Source organism: Coptis chinensis, unplaced genomic scaffold (genome assembly GCF_015680905.1).
Source record: "Coptis chinensis isolate HL-2020 unplaced genomic scaffold, ASM1568090v1 utg3369_pilon_pilon, whole genome shotgun sequence".
In the NCBI taxonomy this organism is placed as follows: domain Eukaryota; kingdom Viridiplantae; phylum Streptophyta; class Magnoliopsida; order Ranunculales; family Ranunculaceae; genus Coptis; species Coptis chinensis.
This window is the reverse complement of record NW_028238145.1, coordinates 220,249-245,000: the sequence shown is the minus strand read 5'-3', so window position 1 is coordinate 245,000 and position 24,752 is coordinate 220,249. Positions and strand designations below refer to the sequence as shown.

At 34.4% G+C, this 24,752-nt stretch overlaps 1 protein-coding gene and 1 pseudogene across 1 annotated transcript; one reads left to right on the top strand and one right to left on the bottom strand.

Annotated features, from left to right (window-relative positions):
* The window catches only part of LOC147473236 (demethylepipodophyllotoxin synthase pseudogene), a 1,756-nt pseudogene extending 740 nt beyond the window's left edge, over positions 1-1,016 (top strand).
* A 3,694-nt stretch (positions 1,017-4,710) lies between these two features.
* Positions 4,711-6,105, bottom strand: LOC147473235 (cyclin-dependent kinase B1-1-like). The gene is made up of 3 exons (XM_086587705.1): positions 5,588-6,105; positions 5,407-5,500; positions 4,711-5,333 (listed from the first exon to the last, which is right to left on the bottom strand). Exons 1-3 carry the CDS (start codon positions 5,942-5,944, stop codon positions 5,290-5,292), a joined length of 495 nt encoding a protein of 164 aa, XP_086443831.1. The 5' UTR covers positions 5,945-6,105; the 3' UTR covers positions 4,711-5,289.
* Positions 6,106-24,752: the final 18,647 nt, after the last annotated feature.

Below are 24,752 nucleotides of genomic sequence, written 5' to 3'. Positions count from 1 at the left end.
ATGTCAGATTTATATTAAAAAATGGTCAAAAAGTCAACCGATATATATCGATTATATCGGCGATATAAAGTTTTATATCAAAAATTCCGATATATATCAAGAAAAAAAAAAGTTCTATATTCGGTGCATATATATCGAAAATATCAATGTCGGTGTACCAAAATACCGATATATATCAACGATATATAAGATATATCGGTGATATTTTGGTCCTTGCTTCACCCAACCACCCAAAAAGAAGTGAAAAACAAACAAAACTACCAATTACAGGGCAGCACTTCAGTTTTTGGTAGATAATGAGTTGGAGCACTTAGCTGATAACTGTGGCCCAATCTTTAAGATACGTATTGGTGTTAATCATGCATTGGTGGTGAGTAATTCGGATATCGTAAAGGAGTGCTTCACTACTAGTGATAAGGCTTTTGCTTCTCGTCCTACCTCTACGGCATCAAAGATCCTGGGCTATGATTATGTCTTGTTTGGCATGGCTCCTTATGGACAGTATTGGGTGGAACTACGCAAAATAACCGTGTCGGAACTCCTCTCAAATCGCAGGCTCGAACTACTAAAGCATGTTAGGAACTCTGAAATCGATACATCTATCCAAAAACTATACAAGGTGTGGAAGAATCGTGATAAGGCAAAAGGTCCAGTCTTAGTAGACATGAAGCAATGGTTTGGAGACTTGACCCTCAATGTGATTCTAAGGATGATTGCAGGAAAGAGATACTCTTGTTCACTGTCTTCTTGTGATGATTGCAAGGACATGTCAAAAGGGAATGAGAGATTTCCTTAGGCTGTTGGGGCTATTCGTCATCGAAGACGCACTTCCGTATCTAAGTTGGCTCGACTTGCAAGGTTACAAGAAAGAGATGAAAAACACAGCAAAAGAACTTGATTCTGTTTTTCAGAGATGGCTGGAAGAGCATAAACGGATGAGACAAACCGGTGAACTGAATAGGGAGCACGACTTCATGGATGTTTTAATGTCCGTATTGGAAGACACAGATATCTGAATACGACAGTGATACTATCATCAAGTCTACTTGCCTGGTAAGTAAACCTTTCTGAAATCTGAATAACCTTCTGGACATTTTTATACGACAACAGTGCTGAATGACTACGAACTAAATTTGTATAGTGCAGCACCATGCTGGAAAAGTACACCAGGTAATGCCAAGAGGTAACTAAGGCATTGGAACTCAAATGCAGACAAGTGAATACAGTATCAAGCTAATTGGGTGTGACGAGATCAAATTTTCTATTCCCCCCCTTCTTCCAAAACTAAGTGCCAAATGGCAAAACAACTAAGTGTCACGTGGCAAACAACCAATTGCAAGGTTGACCCCGCCCCCCTTCACCCAATAAAAAAACACTGAAAAACCAATAAAAACAACTGAAAAACCAAAAATGAAGTGCAAAATCAAAACTATTCTCCAAATATAGTCACGAATGTTAATGTGATACAGCTACTTACCTCAGTATCCCATATGCGAACCACAGCTTACTAATAGTAGTCTTCTCCAATTAAGGGGGCCAATAAAGCTCACAAATAACATTACTATTGCTGACTTGCTGTTGCTATCACGCGTAACCAACTAACAGTTCGTTATCATGCTGTACATCACTAACATCTCACCCTGTCAAAGTGTCGAACAGTACATCAATATTCAATAACCAACCACAGCGAAAAAGATAGAAAGGAAAAATGAGAAACCAAACAAATGTTCAGAGATTAAACGAATCGAATGATGGGCAACTGTAAGGACTTAATTGTGGTGGGCTTGATTGCTTGAACAATACAAACAAGAGTGTATGGCAATAGTTTCTGTTGAAACGTCAATAACTAATTGAAGTAATTCTATTTGAATGGTCGAATAGGTATGAGTGATGAATTGTGAGAGGGACTTCATTGTGGTGGAAGGTAAGTCTTTCGACGTAGATTGGGGGAATGTTACTTGTGGTGGGGAGGACTAAACAAACATATCCCATATCTTCTCCCCTGTTTCTCTATCTCCTCTTTCTTCAGTCAGCAATAAATAAAAAAAATCGAAAATATAATAATAGAACAAATGAGTTAAGAAATCCCAAGACCCAATTCAGGTTATCATCAGAGAAACATACTTTGTCAACTTTTAATGGAGATTTCACTGTGTGCATCATACTTCTTGCTCTGCTACTCATCTTCTTCACTTCTTCAAAAACTAGAAAACTCTGCAACACCCTTATAGGAAAACAAACTAAACAACATTTTAAACTGAAAAAAGCAAACTCAAGTTGGCATTAAAAAAAAAAACTTGTAAAATCAACCTTGAGATGAATTTCACTGCATTAAGCGGGAAACTTGAAACAAAACCAAAATAACAACAGTGTGTTCGGTTTCTTCAACAGTGTCAACTGTGAAGTAATAAAACAAGACAGAAACAAACGACGAGATTTCCAAGTCAGTGGAGCAGAAGAGCAACAACAAACAACTGTCAAACTACGTTGTTGCTTGTTTTTTTTTTAAGAAAGAGAGAAAGAGAAAGAGAAAGAGAGTGGGAAAATGGGAAATGCAAGAGACCGCATCTTCATTATCAATAAACATGCTGCGCTGCCTTTTTGCTGCTCTCACTTTCTGTATCTGGCCAGTGCTGAGTAATAACTGTGTTTGCATGCTTGCGTTTCTTTTCTTTTCATTAAGTAGTCATTATCTTTAACAACTACGGTTAATAACATGCTTTTGTACACAAGCTGCACAAAACCACATGCTTTTCTAACTAGCTTTTTAGTGGGGAATGGGGTTGGTGGGGCTAGTGTTTCATCCGCCCCGTGTTGGGAAATGCTAATAAGCAAGCCTATATTGATAAAAGTTTCATCAGTGCATATCGTGGTCACACTCATTTTTACAGACCGTGCGTGCTCCTAAACATTATGCAATTGTCGACTGCTAATCGTCTTTGCAAATACCTAATGGCATTTTGAGATAGCTAGGTACAGAGTTTTGCTTCTCAGTGCTTTTCAAATAACTGTTTTTTTATCTGCACATCAATATCAGAGGTTTACAACATTTCAGTCTATACAAAATGCACCCACGCAGATGCAATGCTGTTATTGCTTTTATTTTTTCGATAATCAACACTGCTGTTATTGCGACTTCCTGCTATTGGGCATAGAGAGGGGGCATATCTTACCTGAAGGGATTTCAAGCGCTCAACTTAGAAACTTTAGGAATGTTCGGGACTCCCCTGCTCCCTTGTTAAAAGCTGCTGCCACCAGAGATGCCCCAGCTGACTGCTGCCGCAAGCTTTCTTCCACCTGCTACTACCTCCTGTTGCGTGCTGCTGGAGTGCTCCACCTCCTGTTTGCCTGCTTCTATTTCCCTGCTGCTGCTACTACTTCTTTCTTCTCTTGTAATGTATTGGCGTCAGCAGCTCTCTCACCCAATTTGTAATATAACAGAATTCACTCACAATTCTCAATACACTGTTGTCTCTCTCTCTGTCCTACATTCATAAACCCATAATAATTTCAGTCACTTCTTTGGCATCATCAGCATTTAAGACCTATATTAATGTTATTAATGGGACCCTGGTATGGAGGAAAATGTGCTTAGGATTGCAACACCTATTGATGCAATGCTGTAATATTGGCCCGACTGCCAATTTAACAGGAATGCACTCAAGACGTTCCCATACATTTTTATTCAACTTCACTAATGAGTGTGCTGTAATTAGAGAGAGAGTGTGTACAGTTAAAAAAGAGAAAAAAAGGAAGCTCTGTGTCTCTGTATATAGGTGGTGCTGTCTGTGTACAGCTTGTTTAAGGTGTGTGCTGAGTGGTCAAGTGTTTTTTGCGCGATGCTGGTGTCACAGTTTGTGTTAACTTGGTGTTAGTTGGTGGAAGGTGGTAGAAGGGGGCATATCTTACGCCAAGGGATTTCAAGCGCTCAACTTACAAAGTTCAGGAATGTTCGGGCTTCACTTCCTAAGTTCGGGGATTTTGGGGCAGGAGACTCATTTGGGAATTCAATGAAAGAGTTCGTCCTATCATTTTTAGAAATAAGATGTTTATCAAGGTCAGTCTATTAAACAGAGATTGGATTCCCGCCCTTAGAATTCAAGGTGTGTGCTCAGTGGTAAACTGTTTTTTGCGCGGTAGCCAAATCAAGTGCAAAATCATAACTATTCAATATAGTCCCGAATGTTGAATGTGATACGACTACTTACCTCAGTATCCCATTATCACTAACCACAGCATCTTCACCCGCACTAATAATAGTCTTCTTCAGAGGACCAAATACAGCTCTCTTAATTTTACCTCCAGGCCTCTTTATTTCCAGAATACATTTCCCAGACTCTGCAAGTGAACGTCATTAAGTGGTTTAACGATCTAAAAAAAAAATGTGAATAAGCAAGTTAAAGCATCATTAAAAACCAAAAGACGTTCTCTCAAACTTACATCAAACAAAATGGGATCCAACATGTTTTTTTCTAGGCAGACTGAACCTAAAGTGGAATTCACAAAAAACTCTTCATCATACTTTTAAAGTTTATTCACTGAAGTAAATAAATGAACCAAAGTGGATATCCTTCAATCCAGCTGTTTGGAAGGGACGAAAAAAACCTTACTCCTACATTTTGATGTGGTTAAAAAGAAAATCAGTTCATATAAAATTGCTGACTGCTGCCATTTATTTTTCTTGGTCTACTTGTCACTTGTTGTACATACATGAAATGGACAAGTTCAATTGCTAGTATTTACTGCTGATGGTCTGAGCAGCCCTAGAAAACAAGAGCAAAAAGAAGGAAAATGAAGTATGGTCGATTCGATCACCAATTGGAAGCACAACTACAATATCCTAAATGCTATGTACATGCGGTTGTTTAAGTGAGATCTATAAGTTGATCACTTAATCATATTCAAAATGTAAATGCTATCTCAGATATACTTATACCACAGGGTGGCCTCTCTGTTTGAGTTGGTGATTAATTCTCAATGACAACGTATTCAATTTTCTGCTACTCCAAGTCTTATTCATAAATATAACATAACCTAAAACAGACAATTTCTCATTCATTATTCCCGAGTGAGTACAATTTTTGCTCTTCTATTCCATACAGTGTACTTGAAAATTCTTCACTTTTATTTGTAGAAATATAAATATCCATTTCTACTTATTAAGGGAAAATTCTTTACAGAACAGTGAACTATTTGCTTTGTGAATTTCTCGTAAAATCAACACAAATTTCTGATAGACAAAGCAACAGAGAGAGGAAAGTACCTAAATATATGAAGCAACTGTTGCAGCTAAGAATCACCAGGAAATAGGGCTTGTCTCCTGACCATTTCAGCTACACCAAGAAAAATAGTTTAGGAAGATGTAATTATTGTTGATTGAAAAATAAAAAGAATAGGGTTACAGACCAAATATGCATCCGACAGACCACATATCGACACCAGTGGAGTAGTGTGTTGAGCCGAGCAGAACCTCTGGAGCTCTGTACCAGAGAGTTACAATCTGGTAATAATAATAAGAATTGAATAGCAGAAGAAGGAAGGTTAGAGTTAAAATGGAAATGGAAAAGGAAAAGGAAAAGCAGACCACCTCGTGTGTGTAGCTCTTGAGAGGAACGGTGAAGGCTCTTCCAAGGCCAAGATCGGCAATCTTGAGTATGCCCTTGTCCTTGTCAACCAAAAGATTTTGGGGTTTGAGATCTCTGTGAAGCACGCTGTGACTGTGGCAGTGGGCCACCCCTTTGCACAATTGGTAGAGGAAGCTCTGGATGAGTGTGGGGGGGGCCAAAGGGGGGGATTGGATCCTTTGCGGTGAGAATCGATGAATTTCTTCAGATCCGTGTCGAGGTACTCGAAGACCAGGTAGACGTGGGGCTTCCCAGTTCTTGTTGTCAGATAGAGCTCGACGCAGAGCATCTGACCAGATAGAGATCTCTGAAGAGAGCATCTGAAGGACCCTCTTCGTCCATTTCCAGCCGAGCAGTTCAGGGAACACCCTTGACTTCGTCCATTTCCAGCCTTGTCTTCTTCAGGGCCATGTCCCTTCTCCAACCTTCTCCAACTTCTCGTACTTGTCCATCTCTATTATTCTTCTTTTCCACTCTTCTCAACGGCTCAACCCTATAATAAATTATAAAAAGAGTTTCAAATTTTTTGAATTTTGAATGTAGGCGGCCAGATTTTTATCGTCGAACACGGACCTGGCTCAAGCCCATCCCAAAGTAAAACCTCCCACTTTAATTCGGTTTGGGATTGGGCTGGAAACCTGAGGAACCCGAGCCCGATCATAAATAATTAAATAAATAATATGAACAAATCTCGTATCTTGACACTTGCTTTGTTTCCTCGATAACACTGTCTTACACGAGCTAGTAATACTTGGCCAAGTGGACATGTGATCTAGAAACCATGGACCAAAATATCGCCGATATATCCGATATATCGCCGATATATATATTGGTATTTTGGTACACCGACATCGATATTTTCGATATATATCCACCGAATATAGAACTCTTTTTTTTCCGATATATATCGGAATTTACAATATAAAACTTTATATCGCCGATATAATCGATATTTTCGATATATATCGGTTGATTTTTTTACCATTTTTTAATATAAATCCGATATTTCCAATATATTTCCGATATTTCCGATATTATATTTCAGATATATCCGATATTTCCGATAATTTAAATAGTTTGGACTGGTCACCAAAAAAATATATATATCCGAAATATCCGATATATATCGGTTTTTGGATACACCGATATATTCATCGATATCGATATTTTGGGCCTTGCTAGAAACCATACCAACAGCTTCCCAAAAGAAAAAAAATGTGATTGACCACCATTACTCAACCAGACCACCACCATGATCAGCGCCACCACTCTCCAGTCTCCACCAATTTTATGACCAAAACCACACATAAATATATTTGATAAGGATCAAATATATTAGACTAAATTGCATCGAGTTTACACCAAAAAACATGTTTTAAAAGAAAATATATTTGACGAAATGGTGGTTGACCAGACCACCACCATGATCAGTGCCACCACTCTCCAGTCTCCACCAATTTTATGACCAAAACTGCCACTCCACCAGTTTAATGACAAGCACCGCCACTTTTTCTTATTATTTATCTTCATCCCCTCCTCCCTCCCCCAAAAAAAATATAAAAAATAATATATATATATATATATATATAATAATAATAATAATAATAATAATAACAACGTTAGAAACAAACTTATCCAAAATTAGATTAAATTGCATCAAGTTTACACCAAAAAACATGTTTTAAAACATCCCAAATTTGAAAATTGTGTCGGTGGTGGTAGGTAGCAGTGGTGGTGTTGATATCAATAAGATAAAAATATTTGGAGAAATTAAACAAACAGTTATTTACAAGGAAAAAGGAATTTAAGTACATAAAGGATAATGGTAGCAACCGTTCTGGCATATTTTGTTGCATGTTATAATTTTGTCAGAGATATCCTATTTAACTATACTAGCATTTTTTTTAATAAAGAAAGTGTAAAGCCCGTATTCTAAACATGAATGCTCTTAATCCTTCCAACCTATATATGACTTTGTTCATATCATGAAGTTTATAGAGAAAACTCATTTAAATCTATATAATGGAGATTAAATTACGTTAGACACATTGTCCATTAAAAACTTATATCTGACGAGGTTACATAAGTTATGATGTTAAATCCTCTCAAGGTCACAATTACATGATATATTAAGCTCCTTCCTTTCCTACAATACCTGTTTGTTTGTTGTCTACTTGTTTCAAAGAGAAGGCTACATAAGTTCTAATGTTAAATCCTCTCATAGTCACAATTACATTATATATTGGCTCTTTCATTCCTTTCCTACAATACCTGTTGTTTGTTGTCTACTGGTTGAAAGAGAACATGCAACCGTTTCACTTTAAGAGCATTGCGTACTATCCATCTCTTTTTAATTGAAGAGCAAGTCTTCAGTGCGGGTGATGTATGGCTACGCACAATTCCTGACCACATATTTTCCAACCCGTAACCGGTAGCCGAAGTGCCCACCTAAGGGTAGCGTTGGCATTTCACATATTTTCATTCATCCCCAATTTATCGTATTTTCTATTCTTCTTAATTAGATTGCGCGCCCAAATCTTCTCACCCCTTTCACCTCTTCTTAAATTCATGGTCAATCATTTACTTCTTTCACTCTCTAAAGTTTACAGCAAGGAAGTAGAGCAAAAAAGAGTGACATCAACCAACAAAACAATTGTTCTATAAACAGAAAGTATATCATACTTTATGGATGGTACAATAAAACAATTGTTTAAGAGGATAGTATGTCAATAAGAGTTTTATACGTTTGGTAGTAGTATGTCATAAGCGCTACAATCACTGATATATATGACTATATGTCATACTCAAATGTTATGTCACGTTTTATAAGCTATGTCAATAAGAGTTTTATACGTTCATAAGTGTAGCAATCACAATTAGATATATGTCATACTCGAATATTATGTTACTTTTTATAATATATGCTAGTATGAGTTTTATACAGTTAGTAGTATGTCATAAGCGCTACAATCACTGATATATATGACACTATATGTCATACTCAAATGTTATGTGAATCGCTGATAGATATGATACTATATATGTCATACTAGAATTGTATGTCACATTTTATAACATATGTCAATAAAATACGTTGGTAGTATAAGAATCACTGATAGATATGACACTATATATGTCATACTCAAATGTTATGTTACTTTTTATAACATATGTCAATTAGAGTTTTATACGTTCGGTACCAACAATCACAGATAGATATGACACTATATATGTCTTACTCGAATGTTATCTCACTTTTTATATGACTGATAATGTTATCTCATATATATATGTCATATTAGCACTCGAATCACTCATACCAGCAAATTCCATTTTGCTGACCCATGTTTGCTTTGTTTTGGCAACGTGGGTGTGTTCTTGGGAACATAGGTGGAAGGCAAAGGAACCACGGCGTTTTGATTTGGGATTCTTGCCCCGGCGAGTCCGTTAGTTTTCTTTTAGGTCTGATTCTTATTGGAAGGATGTAATAACGTAGTTTTCTTTTCATATGACATGTGAATACGATGTTGAGGACCTGTTATTCTTAGAATGTTATATTGATGATTTTTTATGGAAGATAGACTTGCATAAAGTAATAAAGAGAATTTTTGGAGATTATTTTTGTTGTTAAGATTCTTTATGATGTGGGTTTTAGGTTTTGACATGTGTTGTATCCACCCCGTCAATAGCCTGGGTTTTAGACAATTGAACCAAGTGATGTTTGAGATATTTATATTTCAAATATTCATTTATTTTAATTGTTTAGAAATTGTTTTAGTATCGAGATAGGTTAGCCTAAAATTTCGATATCGGTTAATATATATATCGGTGTACTAAAAACCGAGATATATCGGATATATCGGATATCTTTTTGGTGACCAAATTGTTTCTAAAATTATCTCACCGTATATCTCGGATATCTCGCCCGATATATCTCCGGATATATCGGATATTTCGAAATTTCAATATTAAGTTATTAACAATTGGTCAAAAAGTCAACCGATATATATCGATTATCTCGAAATATCGATTATATCGGATATAAACTTTCATATCGGAAATTCGATATATCTCGAAAAAAAAGGGTTCAATATTAGGTGGATATATGTTTAAATATCGATATCGGTGTACCAATTTATCGAGATATAGTGAATATCGGTCTAGCGATATTTTTGGGCCATGGGTTAACCTAGATAGTGAAGGTCTAGGTGATCCTGGATTGTGGTGAATGGGTAGTAGGAGTGTTTCTTTGTGGTATTTGGTTTGGCTTGTTGTTTTGTGTTTTTTATAGTGGAATGTTGGGATATGATTAGGAAAATAAAATGCTTGTTTTAACGGTTAATTTCTTATGAAATTTATAATCGAATTTTTTTGCATGTTATAGTGTTGTTTTCCTAACGGAGTTTTCTATTTTTAAGTAAGTATTAACTAAAGAAGAAATGGTTATTTTAAAATTTCATATTTGAGTAAATTGGAATTATCCAAGGAATAAAGAAACCCTTTTGATAAAGGTTGGATTTGAAATATTTGATATTGTCCAAGTTATGTATATCGTTGGTGTGTGATCCAATATACATAACATCTCTCGGTATGCATCGTTGGAGTTTGATCCAGTGTATACATGTACATCGTTGGTGTGTGATCCAGTGTGCATACCACATATTGTTGGTGTTTGATCCTATGTGATGGTAGAGAGTTAGTATGCATCGTTGGTGTGTGAACCAGTGTATACTTGCATATCGTTGGTGTGTGAGCCAGTATGCATGCCTCACATTATAGGTGTTTGATCCTATGTGATGGTGGACATAGTGTAGGCCGTTGATAATATGAATCAGTCTATACGTTTTATATTTTTATTTTCGAACATGTGGTGTTTGTGAGACACTGAGAGAAATGTTGATATATGTGTAAACACTAAGGTGGTGGATAAAACATATGAGTTTTTAAACAAATAGTTTTGACAGGAAAGATCGTTAAAAAGGAAATTATAATATGTATATTTTTTAAACGCTTTGGATTAGTTGGGAAATACTAAGAAGTGGAACTAACTGCCTCGGTGTGAGAGGAACTACATTGCCTTCTTAGTATGATTTAACTTGAAGAATATGGGTTTTGCTAAATTGTGAAATAATGAGTTTACTTAAGTGTTGGCAATTGAAGAAATTAATTACGTTTATTCTTTTGAGTTGTGTATGCTAGCGTATATACGTATTTCTTGGGTTCAATACGTATATAGACACACTTTCAAAGTATGTGATTTGAATATTAGTATGTCTATCTATATGATATCGTATATGTGTATTCCTTTTAAGGTGTGTATACTTGCGTATACACGTATGTCTCATTTTAATTGTTTGACGTACTGTTTGTTTGGTTAATCTACACTCTACCTTGAATCTCGGGACGAGATCCTTTTAAGGTGTGTATATTATAACACCCCGTGTTTTAATTCTTTTATTTTCCTAATAATAATAATAATAAAGATAATAATAATAGATAATAGATAAAATAAAATAGGATAAGTGTTAGTGGAAATAGGAGACGTGGGTTTATGGGATAAACCTTCTTCCCTATTTTGGGGGTTTTGTTTTGAACAACAGAACGGAAAACAAAAAAAAAAAAAAAAATAGGGTTGGTAAAAAACAGAGAGTTTTTTTTAGAAAAGAGAGTTTCACGCAGAGAAAAAGAGAAAGTTTCTTCTTTGGAGATTTTGGTCTTTGGCAACAGAGCCTTCTTCTGGTGAGTAGATAGTTTTCTATTTCACTAAATATGTTAATTATTATTGTATTAATATTAGATCTGTCATTGGTAAAACTATCGTTATTAAAACCCGATTAAAATCTGTTGAAACTCGAAAAATTGAGATTGACTTGTTGGGACCGAGGTTCGTTAATGGCCTGAAGACCAAACCAAAAAAACCTGTATATGTTTTGGAAGTGTTTGTATTTCATTTTTTTTCGGTTATACTCTTGTTGTGTTGATTGTATAACTGATTAGAGGTAGTGGGTGATGTCGGGGGTGTGGATAGCTTCGACAGAGCGTCAATGGCGTCCAAGGCTCTGACCGAGATATCGACAGTACCACTTTTTGAACTGTTAATGGTTGTTTTTGTTTGGTTGTGTATTGGTAAGGGATTGTTGGTGATGGGGTAGTGATTTGGGTCGTGTGTGGTGCTGTTCAAGCTTGAAGGAGCGTCAAGGGAGGCGTGACTCCAAACCCCCTGTAAAAACGCCATTACTGCCATTACTGTGATACTGAGGAAATTGTTTTTGTGTATTCATTTTTCGTATTTGAGCTGTTTGTTTGTATGGAGGGTTGTTGGTTGAATGAATGGTGGTAAGGGGGAAAGTTTGAGAGTGGTTTGAGAGCTTGAAGAACCATTAATGGCGGTCAGAAACTTTTAGATCTAGTTTTGGGTGAGGTTTGGATTGTATGATTTGGGGTTTTTGTTTTAATTAATGTTGTTTGGTTTTGGATTTGGGTTAAAATCGGTTTGATAAAGTGAGGGGTATGGCCGATTTTTGGGTGGCCGGTTTTGGTGGTGGAGGGAGAGAACTGCTGGAGGAAGGAGATGACGACTTGGGCCTGGGTCGGTTTCTCTTGGGTTTAGGTTTGTTAGTTGGGCCGAAATGTGTTAGTTGGTTATTAAGTCCTACCCTTCTGCAAAAGAAAGTTAGAACTTCTAACATTTGTCGATATCCTATAGGTATTCAGAAGTAAACCCAAACACACTCGCACAATCAACTTAATTTCTCTTATTAATTAATCAATTACTTTTCTTATACACATATTTCACAACCTATGTACCTTAGGTCATTCCCGCCACATTCAAGGAATACCCAACCCTACATTCCCGTACACTCAAGGAATACAACTAACCCGCAAGGCGTACCTTAGTTCCTCTCTAGGGTAGTCCAAACAATCTGGTCATTCATGACACATTCAATGAATACCTGGGTCATTCATGGCACATTCAATGAATACCCATATATAACGCTAACGGGCCATTTATGGCACATTCAATAAATGCCCACCTAACCTATGACATCAACAGTCATAAAACTCAATTCCAAAACTTGAGGCGTGGAAAGTTCTAAAAGAGTGCGGTAAATTTTGTTTACGCATTATTGAACCTTATTTCATATATTATTTCAGAGAACGAAAGAGTATCTTGATTCATGTATTTTTGGTTTACGCGTTATTAATTATATGGATGTCTTAGTGTCATAGCGCCGTATATCATAAGAGATTGAAATATCAAATAATAGTTAATACACCATTATATATATATATATATATATATATATATATATATATATATATATATATATATATATATATATATATATATATATATAGGTCTTAGCCTAAAGTCAAGCACCTATCCCAATAGACTTAATCATAGCCAAGTCAAAGGTCTTTATGACTATGTCTCTAAAAATATAAATCTTGTCACGTGTCTAAAATACGCCATATTAACGTCAAATCTTTATTAGATAAAGACAAACCAATTTATGCAGGCTTCCGCAATATTTTAGCATTTGATTTGTCCATACAATCTACAACATAAAACGTAGCACAATTAAACAATCAAAAGTCCACAATCAAAGTCCAAACCAAATCCCAAAGGTCTAACTATTTAAAGACCCAATTTGGATCTATATTAAGTCCTATGGACTGACCCAAAACAATATTAGAAATTGGCCCAAAGAAGTCACAACTTAGTTTCGGCCCAACCAAACAAAATAGAACTGGCCCAAGCAAACAAATAGAACTGGCCCAACAAACCAAATGAAACGGCCCATAGACTAATTGGATAAGGAGTAAAATCGGTTTGATGAAGTGAGGAGTGGTGGCCGATTTTTGGTGGCTGGTGGTGGAGGAAGAAGGTTGGAGAAGATGAACAGTAAATCTCGGTTGGGCTTTGGGCCTAAACCTTTTGGTTTTGTGTGGGCCAAAATCTAATTTAGTTTGGGCCGGATTTTAGTTAAGTTGTTAGGGGCCGGACCACATTAGTTATGTTGGGCCATTTCTATTTTTGTTTTGTTTTGGGCCCTATTTTAGTTTGTTTTGTTTGGGCCTTCTCCCATTTGTTTTCGGGCCGAACTCAGTTGTGTTTTGGGCCAGTTCAGTCTGAAGTTTTTGGGCCAGTTTCTAATATTGCTTGGGGCAGTCCATAGGACTTAAAATAGATCTTTTTTGGGTCTTTCAATGTTTAGACTTTCGGGTTCTGAGGTTTGGGCTTGGCCAGTTGGGTCCGAATCATTACCTTAGTCATGAGCCCATGAGCCATGCACATTGACCTTAGCTATGAACCACGGCTATGACCCTGAACCTGTTAAACATGAAAACGACAGTTTGACTTTGACAATGACGTGTTGACTTTGACAATGATGTGTTGACTTTGACCAGAGTTGATTGTTGACCAGTTGACCCTATTTGACCTTTTAACTCGGATTATGATTCGGTCTATTAGGATAGGTCTAGGGCTATTAGCATGCTTGGCTTTAGGCTAAGACCTTTCTATATATACATGTATACGTGTATTAACTACTCTGTGATTTTGCAGTATTTTATGATATGCAACGTTATGACACTTAGACATCCATGAAATTAATAACGCGTAAACCAAAAATACATTTATCAAGATACTCATTCGTTCTCTGAAATGATATATACAATAAAGTTCAATAATGCGTAAATAAATTTACCGCAACCTTTTAGAACTCTCCACGCCTCAAGTTTTGGAATTGAGTTTTATGACTGTTGATGTCATAGGTTAGGTGGGCATTTATTGAATGTGCCATAAATGGCCCGTTAGCGTTATCTATGGGTATTCATTGAATGTGCCATGAATGACCCGGGTATTCATTGAATGTGCCATGAATGACCAGATTCTTTGGACTGCCCTAGAGAGGAACTAAGGTATTAAGCTTTACGGGTTAGTTGTATTCCTTGAGTGTACGGAATGTAGGGTTGGGTATTCCTTGAATGTGACGGAATGACCTAAAGGTATATAGGCACTAAATGGTGAGTGTATAAGAAAAGAAATTGATTATTTGATAAGAGAAATTGATTTGATTATGCGAGTGTATTTGGGCTTGCATTGGAATACCTATAGGATATCTACACATATTATATAAAATTGCTAACTTTCTTTTGCAGGAGGGTAGGACTTAATAATATTTTTGTGCAGGGACGCGGTCCTACCCTTATACAGCAGTGGATATCGGTAAGTTTTAATGCAATGATTTAGATATTAAAACTAGTGATTTGAATGAGTTAATATAATGGAAGTTTTGCTTGGGAAGAAACTATGCCGGTTGAAATGACGGAAATACCTGTCTTCCAAGCTGAGAATGATTAAGTTATGGGAAAATATAAAGTGATTGTTTGGATAATTAAAGTATGATAATGTTTATATGTGGTTAGTCTACTCATACCAGCAAATTCAATTTTGCTGACCCATGTTTGCTTTGTTTTGACAACGTGGGTGTGTTCTTGGGAACATAGGTGGAAGGCAGTGGAACCGCGACGTTTGATTTGAGATTCTTGCCTGGAGCAGTCCGTTAGTTTTCTTTTAGGTCTGATCTTTTGAAAGTATGTAATAACGTAGTTTTCTTTTCATATGACATGAAAATACGATGTTGAAGACCTGTTATTCTTAGAGTGGTTTGATGTTTTATTGGGACGGAAGATAGACTTTTTATAAAGTAATAAAGAGAATTTTTGGAGATTATTTTTGTTGTTAAGATTCTTTATGATGTGGGTTTTAGGTTTTGACAGGTATTGTATCCACCCCGCCATATCCTGGGTTTTTAGACAATTGAACCGAGTGATGTTTGAGACATTTATATTTCAAATATTCATTTATTTTAATTGTTTAGAAATTCGGGCTGTGACACTCTCTCTCTGTCATACATTCATATCAATTTCAATTGGAGAAGGAACTTAAATCTGTGGTAGAATGGCCTTCTATTCAATTAACAGATTCTAAGAAGCATAGGGCTCTAGACTTGATGAAAATTGGTGTAGATTCAGTTACTTTAAATGCTGGTAAGCATGACAAGGAAGTGCAGTTTCTGTGTCTTAGTCCTTTTCAGTGTGTAGCAGCTCTCGAGGGCATAGATTGCAGTAGGAGTTTCTTGGACAAATACATTAAGGCATATCCAACCTTCTTAGAACTTGTTCTCACCTCAGCTAGGTTGCATAGAAGCTATTTTGGAAACTTAAATTATGAAGAAGCACTTCGTAAGTGGCCTAGGGAAATCCCTGGAGTTCAGTGCATCTGGAATCAGTATGCTCATTCTTGCAAGATGGTGAGTGGAGGGTTGGATTTTGCAAGACAACTACTATTACACTGGTTTGAATCTGTTTGCAAAGGTGATTGTCTTCAAAATGGAGAACTAGATCTCATGGAGGATGATTGCTTTTATGGCTCATCAGAATCTTCTTCTCCAAAACCTCATGTTTGTTTTACGCACTTTGACTCTAAAGATGAGCTTTTTGGGTTACTTAATCTCTCACTTTATCGACTATTGCAGAAAGATAAACTTAAAGCGCACTTGGCAATAGATGAAGCATTCAAAATTGCAGGTCCAGAGTATTTTGAGCATTGTGTGAGAGAGCATGCCATTTTTAGTCTCTCTCATGCATTGGTCCCAGTTGATGATGCATGTGGCAGTGGGATATTGAGCCTTCTTAATAGATATATTTAGTTCATTCACGTGTTTTACCTGTCTCTTAGCCTTTGTCTAGAAAATTTTGCCAATGCATTAGAAAGCCAAGAATACGACAGCTAATTCAGTCCTGGAATCATGCTATGGTCCATCTCTTCTTCCCGAAAACTATGGTCATCTAAAAGATCTAGTTCACTTTGTCGAGACTCTTATGGACTTATTTCCAGCAACTATTCATTAGCCTTTGCAGTTTGTAAATTGATAACTGTCAAATCTGTTTCCAGTGGCATTGCATCTGCTAGTGTTTCTTTCTGGGCATGCTCACTCCTGCTGAATTCGATCTATCATGGCTTACCCCAAGAGCACCGTGAGCATACATGGGTAGAGGTGTCTGGTATATTGAGTAATCTAGTCGAAGCCCAGGGTATGTTTGAGAGCTTCCATCAATGTGCTTTGTCAGTATATCCTTTTTCTGCTAAGCTTTGGACATCCTATTATAATTTTCTTAAGAAGAACACAGGAAGTGGGACTTCAGTTGTACAAATAGCAAAGGAAAGAGGTATTAAAGTTGAGTGACTTGTGAACAGTTTTAGGTGCAAGGTGTATGCACGTACACGCCAACCTTTGCCTTTGGCAATTGGGATACTAATTCTATGAAGGTGAACTAATTCTAGTCAGAGACATATTAGCACGGGGTCAATTGATTCTTTTTCCAAAGAGGTTAATTTAGGTTACGCTTGCCACTTTTGTAGTCTAACAGATTTGATGCACATACGTGAATTGCGGCCTACAGAAGTCCCAAGTGTTGTTGGTACAGTTATACAAGTTTGGTCTCTTTTGTTTTTGTAGAGGTACATCATTTCTTTCATGTTGTAATCTTGATAGAAATGATAGGCGATTGTTAATCTTGTGCTTCTCGAGGCGGCAAAGGTAACTTATGTTATATATGAAAAAATAGCTTTGTTTTAACAAATATACAAATGTTAAGAAATACAAATGTGCTAGGAATTGGTGATTATTTCACCTTTATGTCTGAAAAATTATTCTTGAGATTCAATATTAGAAAAGTCATACAAAAACCGTTGATACTTTTTTTCCAAAACCGTTGATACAGCATGTGTGTTATAATACACCAATTTGCAGATGAAATTGAAAAAAAAAAATGAATTCTCTGTCATAATAATTATACTGGAGATTCCATATTAAAAAAGCCACATAAAAATCGTTGATATAGCACATGTGTTGTAAATACACCAATTGGCTAAAAAAAAAATGGAAAAAATATAACAGAATTTTAATATATTTTAGGTTGCGCAGATTTCTTTTCATAAACTTGTAGATCTTTTTAGAAACTTGTATTGCTTTTTACGAAAATCTCCCATTTGGACTTGAGGCTTGTAATTTTCCAGGTTAGTTATATACGAGAATTGTTCACGTTAACGGTCCTTGATGAAGAATATTGGTTGTTTATATTTCCCTTTGAATTATTTTTCTCCCATTGTTGAGCAGTACAACAACAACTTATCTCTTATCTTGCCCAAACCGACTTTTCACCTTTTTGAGTACATGTTTGTTAATTTCTGCATGTGCACCTGAATTGGTGATAGTTTCACCTTTATGTCTTAAAAATTATTCTTGAGATTCAATATTAGAGAAGCCACACAAAAACCGTTGATAATTTTTTTTTTTTTTTTTTTTTTTTTTTTTTCAAAACCATTGATACAGCATGTGTTTTATAATACACAAATTTGGAGATGAAATTGGAAAAAAAAAATACGAATTCTTTTTCCTAAAAATTATACTTGAGATTCCATATTAAAAATGCCACACAAAAATCGTTGATACAGCACATGTGTTGTAAATACACCAGTTTGCTAAAAAAAATGGGAAAAAATATAACTGAATTTTAATATATTTTAGGTTATGTGAGATTTGTTTTCGAAACTTGTAGATCTTTTTAGAAGCTTGTATTGCTTTCCAGAAATCTCTCCATCTGGACTTGAGGCTTGTAATTTTCGAGGTTAGCTATATACAAGAATTTGCTCATGTTAACGGTCCTTGATGAAGAATATTGGTTGCTTTTATATTTCCCTTTGAATTAATTTTCTTCCATTGTTGAGCAGTACAACAACAACTTATCTCTTATTTTTCCCAATCTGACTTTCACCTTTTTGATTACATATTTGTTAGTTTCTGCATGTGTGCTAGGAATTGGTGATTGTTTCACCTTTATGTTTTAAAAATTATTCTTGAGATTCAAAATTAGAAAAGCCAAATAAAAACCGTTGATATTTTTTTTATTATTTTTTTCAAAAACCGTTGATACAGCATGTGTGTTATAATACACCAATTTGCAGAAGAATTTGGCGGAAAAAAAAATTGAATTCTTTGTCAAAAAAATTATACTTGAGATTCCATATTAAAAAAGCCACACAAAAATCGTTGATACAGTACATGTTTTGTAAATACACAAGTTTGCTAAAAAAAATGGGAAAAAAGAGAACTGGATTTTTATAGATTTTAGGTTGCGTAGATTTGTTTTCCGAAACTTGTGGATCTTTTTAGAAGCTTGTATTACTTTTCATAAATCTCCACATTTCGACTTGAGGCTTGTAATTTTCCAGGTTAGTTATATACAAGAATTTGCTCACGTTAATGGTCCTTGATGAAGAATATTGGTTGCTTATATTTCTCTTTGAATTATTTTTATTCCATTGTTGAGAAGTACAACAGCAACTTATCTCTTATCTTGCCCAATCTGACTATCACCTTATTGAGTACATGTTTGTTAGTTTCTGCATGTGTGCTAGGAATTGGTGATTATTTCACCTTTATGTCTTAAAAATTATTCTTGAGATTCAATATTAGAAAAGCCATACAAAAACCGTTGATATATACTTTTTTTTTTCCCAAAAACCATTGATACAGCATGTGTGTTATAATACACCAATTTGCAGATGAAATTGGAAAAAAAAATAATTAATTCTTTTGTCATAATAATTATTATAATGAGATTCCATATTAAAAAGCCACACAAAAATCGTTGATATAAGCATGGGTTGTAAATACACCAGTTTGATAAAAAAATGGGAAAAAAATAAAACAAAATTTTAATATATTTTAGGTTGCGCAGATTTGTTTTCAGAAACTTGTAGATCTTTTTAGAAGCTTGTATTGCTTTTCAGAAATCTCTCCATTTGGACTTGAGGCTTGTAATTTTCCAGGTTAGTTATATACAAGAATTTGCTCACGTTAATTGTCCTTGATGAAGAATGTTGGTTGCTTATATTTCCCTTTGAATTATTTTTCTCCCATTGTTGAGCAGTACAACAGCAACTTATCTCTTATTTTGCCCTAACTGACTTTCACCTTTTTGAGTACATGTTTGTTAGTTTCTGCATGTGTGCCTGGAATTGGTGATAGTTTCACCTTTATGTCTTAAAAATTATTCTTGAGATTCAATATTAGACAAGCCACACAAAAACCGTTCCTAATTTTTTTTTTTCAAAAACCATTGATACAACATGTGTTTTATAATACACCAATTTGCAGATGAAATTGGAAAAAAAAATAAAAAATAATGAATTCTTTGTCCTAAAAATTATACTTGAGATTCCATATTAAAAATGCCACACAAAAATCGTTGATACAGCACATGTGTTGTAAATACACTAGTTTGCTAAAAAAAAATGGGAAAAAAGATAACTGAATTTTAATATATTATTTTAGGTTGCGTAGATTTGTTTTCAGAAACTTGTAGATCTTTTTAGAAGCTTGTATTGCTTTTCAAAAATCTCTCCATTTGGACTTGAGGCTTGTAATTTTCCAGATTAGTTATATACAAGAATTTGCTCACGTGAACGGTCCTTGATGAAGAATATTGGTTGCTTATATTTCCTTTGGAATTATTTTTCTCCCATTGTCGAGCAGTACAACAGCAACTTATCTCTCATCTTGCCCAAACTGACTTTCACCTTTTTGAGTACATGTTTATTAGTTTCTGCATGTGTGCTTGGAATTGGTGATTGTTTCACCTTTATGTCTTAAAAATTATTCTTGAGATTCAATATTAGAAAAGCCACACAAAAACCAATGATACTTTTTTTTTTTTATTTTATTTTATTTTATTTTTTGTGTTTCAAAAACCGTTGATACAGCATGTGTGTTATAATACACCAATTTGCAGATGAAATAGGAAAAAAAAATACGAATTCTTTGTCCTAAAAATTATACCTAAGATTCCATATTAAAAAAGCCACACATAAATTGTTGGTACAACACATGTGTTGTAAATACACCAGTTTGCTAAAAAAAAATGGGAAAAAAGAGAACTGAATTTTAATATATTTTAGGTTTTAGATTTGTTTTCAGAAACTTGTAGATTTTTTTAGAAGCTTGTATTGTTTTCCAGAAATCTCTCCATCTGCACTTCAGGCTTTGTAATTTTCGAGGTTAGCTATATACAAGAATTTGCTCATGTTAACGGTCCTTGATGAAGAATATTGGTTGCTTATATTTCCCTTTGAATTATTTTTCTTCCATTGTTGAGCTGTACAACAGCAACTTCTCTCTTATTTTTCGCAATCTGACTTTCACCCCTTTGAGTACATGTTTGTTAGTTTCTGCACGTGTGCCTGGAATGTGTCATTGTTTCACCTTTATGTTTTAAAAATTATTCTTGAGATTCAATATTAGAAAAGCCAAACAAAAACCGTTGATATTTTTTGTATTTTTTTTTTCAAAAACCGTTGATACAGCATGTGTGTTATAATACACCAATTTGCCGAAGAATTTGGAAAAAAAAAAACCAAATTCCTTGTCCTAAAATAATCACCAATTCTAGGCACACATTTGGGCATGAGGTTTGTAATTTTCGAGGTTAGTTATATACAAGAATTTGCTAACGTTAACGGTCCTTGATGAAGAATATTGGTTGCTTATATTTCCCTTTGAATTATTTTTCTTCCTTTGTTGACCAGTACAACAACAACTATATCCATTATCTTGCCCAGTCAGACTTTCACCTTTTTGAGTACATGTTTGTTAGTTTCTGCATGTGTGCCTAAAATTGGAGATTATTTCACCTTTATGTCTTAAAAATTATTGTTGAGATTCAATATTAGAAAAGCCACACAAAAACCGTTGATATATTTTTTTTCAAAAAACCATTGATACAGCATGTGTGTTATAATACACCAATTTGCAGATGAAATTGGAAAAAAAAACATATATATGAATTCTTTGTCCTAAAAATTATACTTGAGATTCCATTTTAAAATAGCCACACAAAAAGTGTTGATACAGCACATGTGTTGTAAATACAACAACAACTTATCTATTATCTTGCCCTAACTGACTTTCACCTTTTTGAGTAAATGTTTGTTAGTTTCTGCATGTGTGCCTGGAATTGGTGATAGTTTCACCTTTATGTCTTAAAAATTATTCTTGAGATTCAATATTAGAGAAGCCACACAAAAACCATTGATTTTTTTTTTCAAAAACGGCATGTGTTTTATAATACACCAATTTGCAAATGAAAATGGAAAAAAAAAAAAAAAAATTACGAATTCATTGTCTCAAAAATTATACTTGAGATTCCATATTAAAAATGACACACAAAAATCGTTGATACAGCACATGTGTTGTAAATACACCAGTTTGCTAAAAAAAAATGGGAAAAAAGAGAACTGAATTTTAATATATTTTAGGTTGCGTAGATTTGTATTTACAAACTTGTTGATTTTTTTAGAAGCTTGTATTGCTTTTCAAAAATCTCTCCATTTGGACTTGAGGCTTGTAATTTTCCAGGTTAGTTATATACAAGAATTTGCTCACGTTAACGGTCCTTGATGATGAATATTGGTAGCTTATTTTTCCTCCATTGTTGAGCAGTACAACAACAACTTATCTCTTATCTTGCCCAATCTGAATTTCTCCTTATTGAGTACATGTTTGTTAGTTTCTGCATGTGGGCCAGGAATTGGTGATTATTTCACCTTTATGTCTTAAAAATTGTTCTTGAGATTCGATATTAGAAAAGCCACACAAAAACCTTTGGTAATTTTTTTTTCGAAAAACCGTTGATGCAAAGATGTGTGTTATAATACACCAATTTGAAGATGAAATTGGAAAAAAAATATGAATTCTTTGTCCTAAAAATTATACTTGAGATTCCATTTTAAAAAAGTGAAACAAAAATCGTTGATACAGCACATGTGTTGTAAATACACTAGTTTGCTAAGAAAATGGGAAAAAAGAAAACTGAATTTTAATATATTTTAGGTTACGTAGATTTGTTTTCAGAAACTTGTAGATCTTTTTAGAAGCTTGTATTGCTTTTCAGAAATATCTCCATCTGGACTTGAGGCTTTTAATTTTCCAGGTTAGTTATATACAAGAATTTGCTCACATTAACGGTCCTTGATGATGAATATTGGTTGCTTATATTTCCCTTTGAATTATTTTTTTCTTCCATTGTTGAAAGCAAAGACAACAACAACTTATCTCTTATCTTGCCCAATCTTACTTTCACGTTTTTGAGTACATGTTTGTTAGTTTCTGCATGTGTGCCTGGAATTGGTGATAGTTTCACCTTTATGTCTTAAAAATTATTCTTCAGATTCAATATTAGAGAACCCACAGAAAAACCGTTGATAATATTTTTTTTTTTCAAAAACCATTGATACAGCATGTGTTTTATAATACACCAATTTGCGATGAAAAAAATTGGAAAAAAAAAAATAACAAATTCTTTGTCCTAAAAATTATACTTGAGATTCCATATTAAAAATGCCACACAAAAATCGTTGATACAGCACATGTGTTGTAAATACACCAGTTTGCTAAAAAAAATTGGAAAAAAGAGAACTAAATTTTAATATATTTTAGGTTGCGTAGATTTGTTTTCAGAAACTTGTTGATCTTTTCAGAAGCTTGTATTGCTTTTCAGAAATATCTCCATCTAGACTTGAGGCTTGTAATTTTACAGGTTAGTTATATACAGGAATTTGCTCACGTTAACGGTCCTTGATGAAGAATATTGGTTGCTTATATTTTCCTTTTGAATTATTTTTTTCTTCCATTGTTGAGCAAGATAACAACAGCAACTTATCTCTTATCTTGCCCAATCTTGCTTTCACCAATTTGAGTATATGTTTGTTAGTTTCTGCATGTGTGCCTAGAATTGGTGATTGTTTCACATTTATGTGTTAAAAATTATTCTTTAGATTCAATATTAGAAAAGCCACAAAAAACGTTGATTTTTTTTTTTTTTTTCAAAAACCGTTGATGATACAACATGTGTGTTATAATACACCAATTTGTAATCGAAATTGGAAAAAAAAAAAAAAAAAAATTCTTTGTCCTAAAAATTATACTTGAGATTCCATATAAAAAAAGCAACACAAAAATCGTTGATACAAAGACATGTGTTGTAAATACACCGTTTGCTAAAAAAAAAATGAAAAAAAAGAGAACTGAATTTTAATATATTTTAGATTATGATTTGTTTTTTAAACTTGTGGATCTTTTTAGAAGCTTGTATTGTTTTTCGGAAATCTCCACATTTCGACTTGAGGCTTGTAATTTTTCAGGTTAGTTATATTCAACAATTTGCTCACCTTAACGATCCTTGATGAAGAATATTGGTTGCTTATATTTCCCATTGAATTATTTTTTTTCCATTGTTGAAAGCAAAGACAACAAAGAACTTATCTCTTATCTTGCCCAATTTGACTTTCACCTTTTTGACAACATGTTTGTTAGTTTCTGCATGTGTGCCTGGAATTGGTTATTATTTTGCCTTTATGTCTTAAAAATTATTTTGTTATTCAATATTAGAAAAGCCACACAAAAACCGTTGATACAACATGTGTGTTATAATACACCCATTTGCAGATGAAATTGGAAAAAAAAAATACGAATACTTTGTCCTAAAAATTTGACTTGAGATTCCATATTAAAAAAGCCACACAAAAATCGTTGATACAACACACGTGTTGTAAATACAGCAGTTTGCTAAAAAAAAAAAAATAGGAGAAAAGAGAACTGAATTTTAATATATTTTAGGTTGCGTAGATATGTTTTTAGAAACTTGTGGATCTTTTTAGAAGCATGTATTTCTTTTCAGAAATCTACACATTTGGACTTGAGGCTTGTATTTTTCAAGGTTAGTTATATACAAGAATTTGCTAATGTTAACGATCCTTGATGAAGAATATTGGTTGCTTATATTTCCCTTTGAATTATTTTTCTTCCATTGTTGAGCAGTACAAACGCAACTTATCTCTTATCTTGCCTAATATGACTTTCACCTTTTTGAGTACATGTTTGTTAGTTTCTGCATGTGTGCCTGGAATTTGAAATTGTTTCACCTTTATGTCTTAAAAATTATTCTTGAGATTCAATATTAGAAAAGCCACACAAAAACCGTTGCTATTTTTTTTTTCAA

Coding starts and splice junctions, on each gene's coding strand:
- LOC147473235 (XM_086587705.1), bottom strand. CDS start 5,944: ATGCTCTCTTCAGAGATCTCTATCTGGTCAGATGCTCTGCGTCGAGCT. Junction 5,501..5,587: donor TCAAGAGCTACACACACGAG/GTGGTCTGCTTT, acceptor TATTATTACCAG/ATTGTAACTCTCTGGTACAG. Junction 5,334..5,406: donor GTCTGTCGGATGCATATTTG/GTCTGTAACCCT, acceptor TTCTTGGTGTAG/CTGAAATGGTCAGGAGACAA.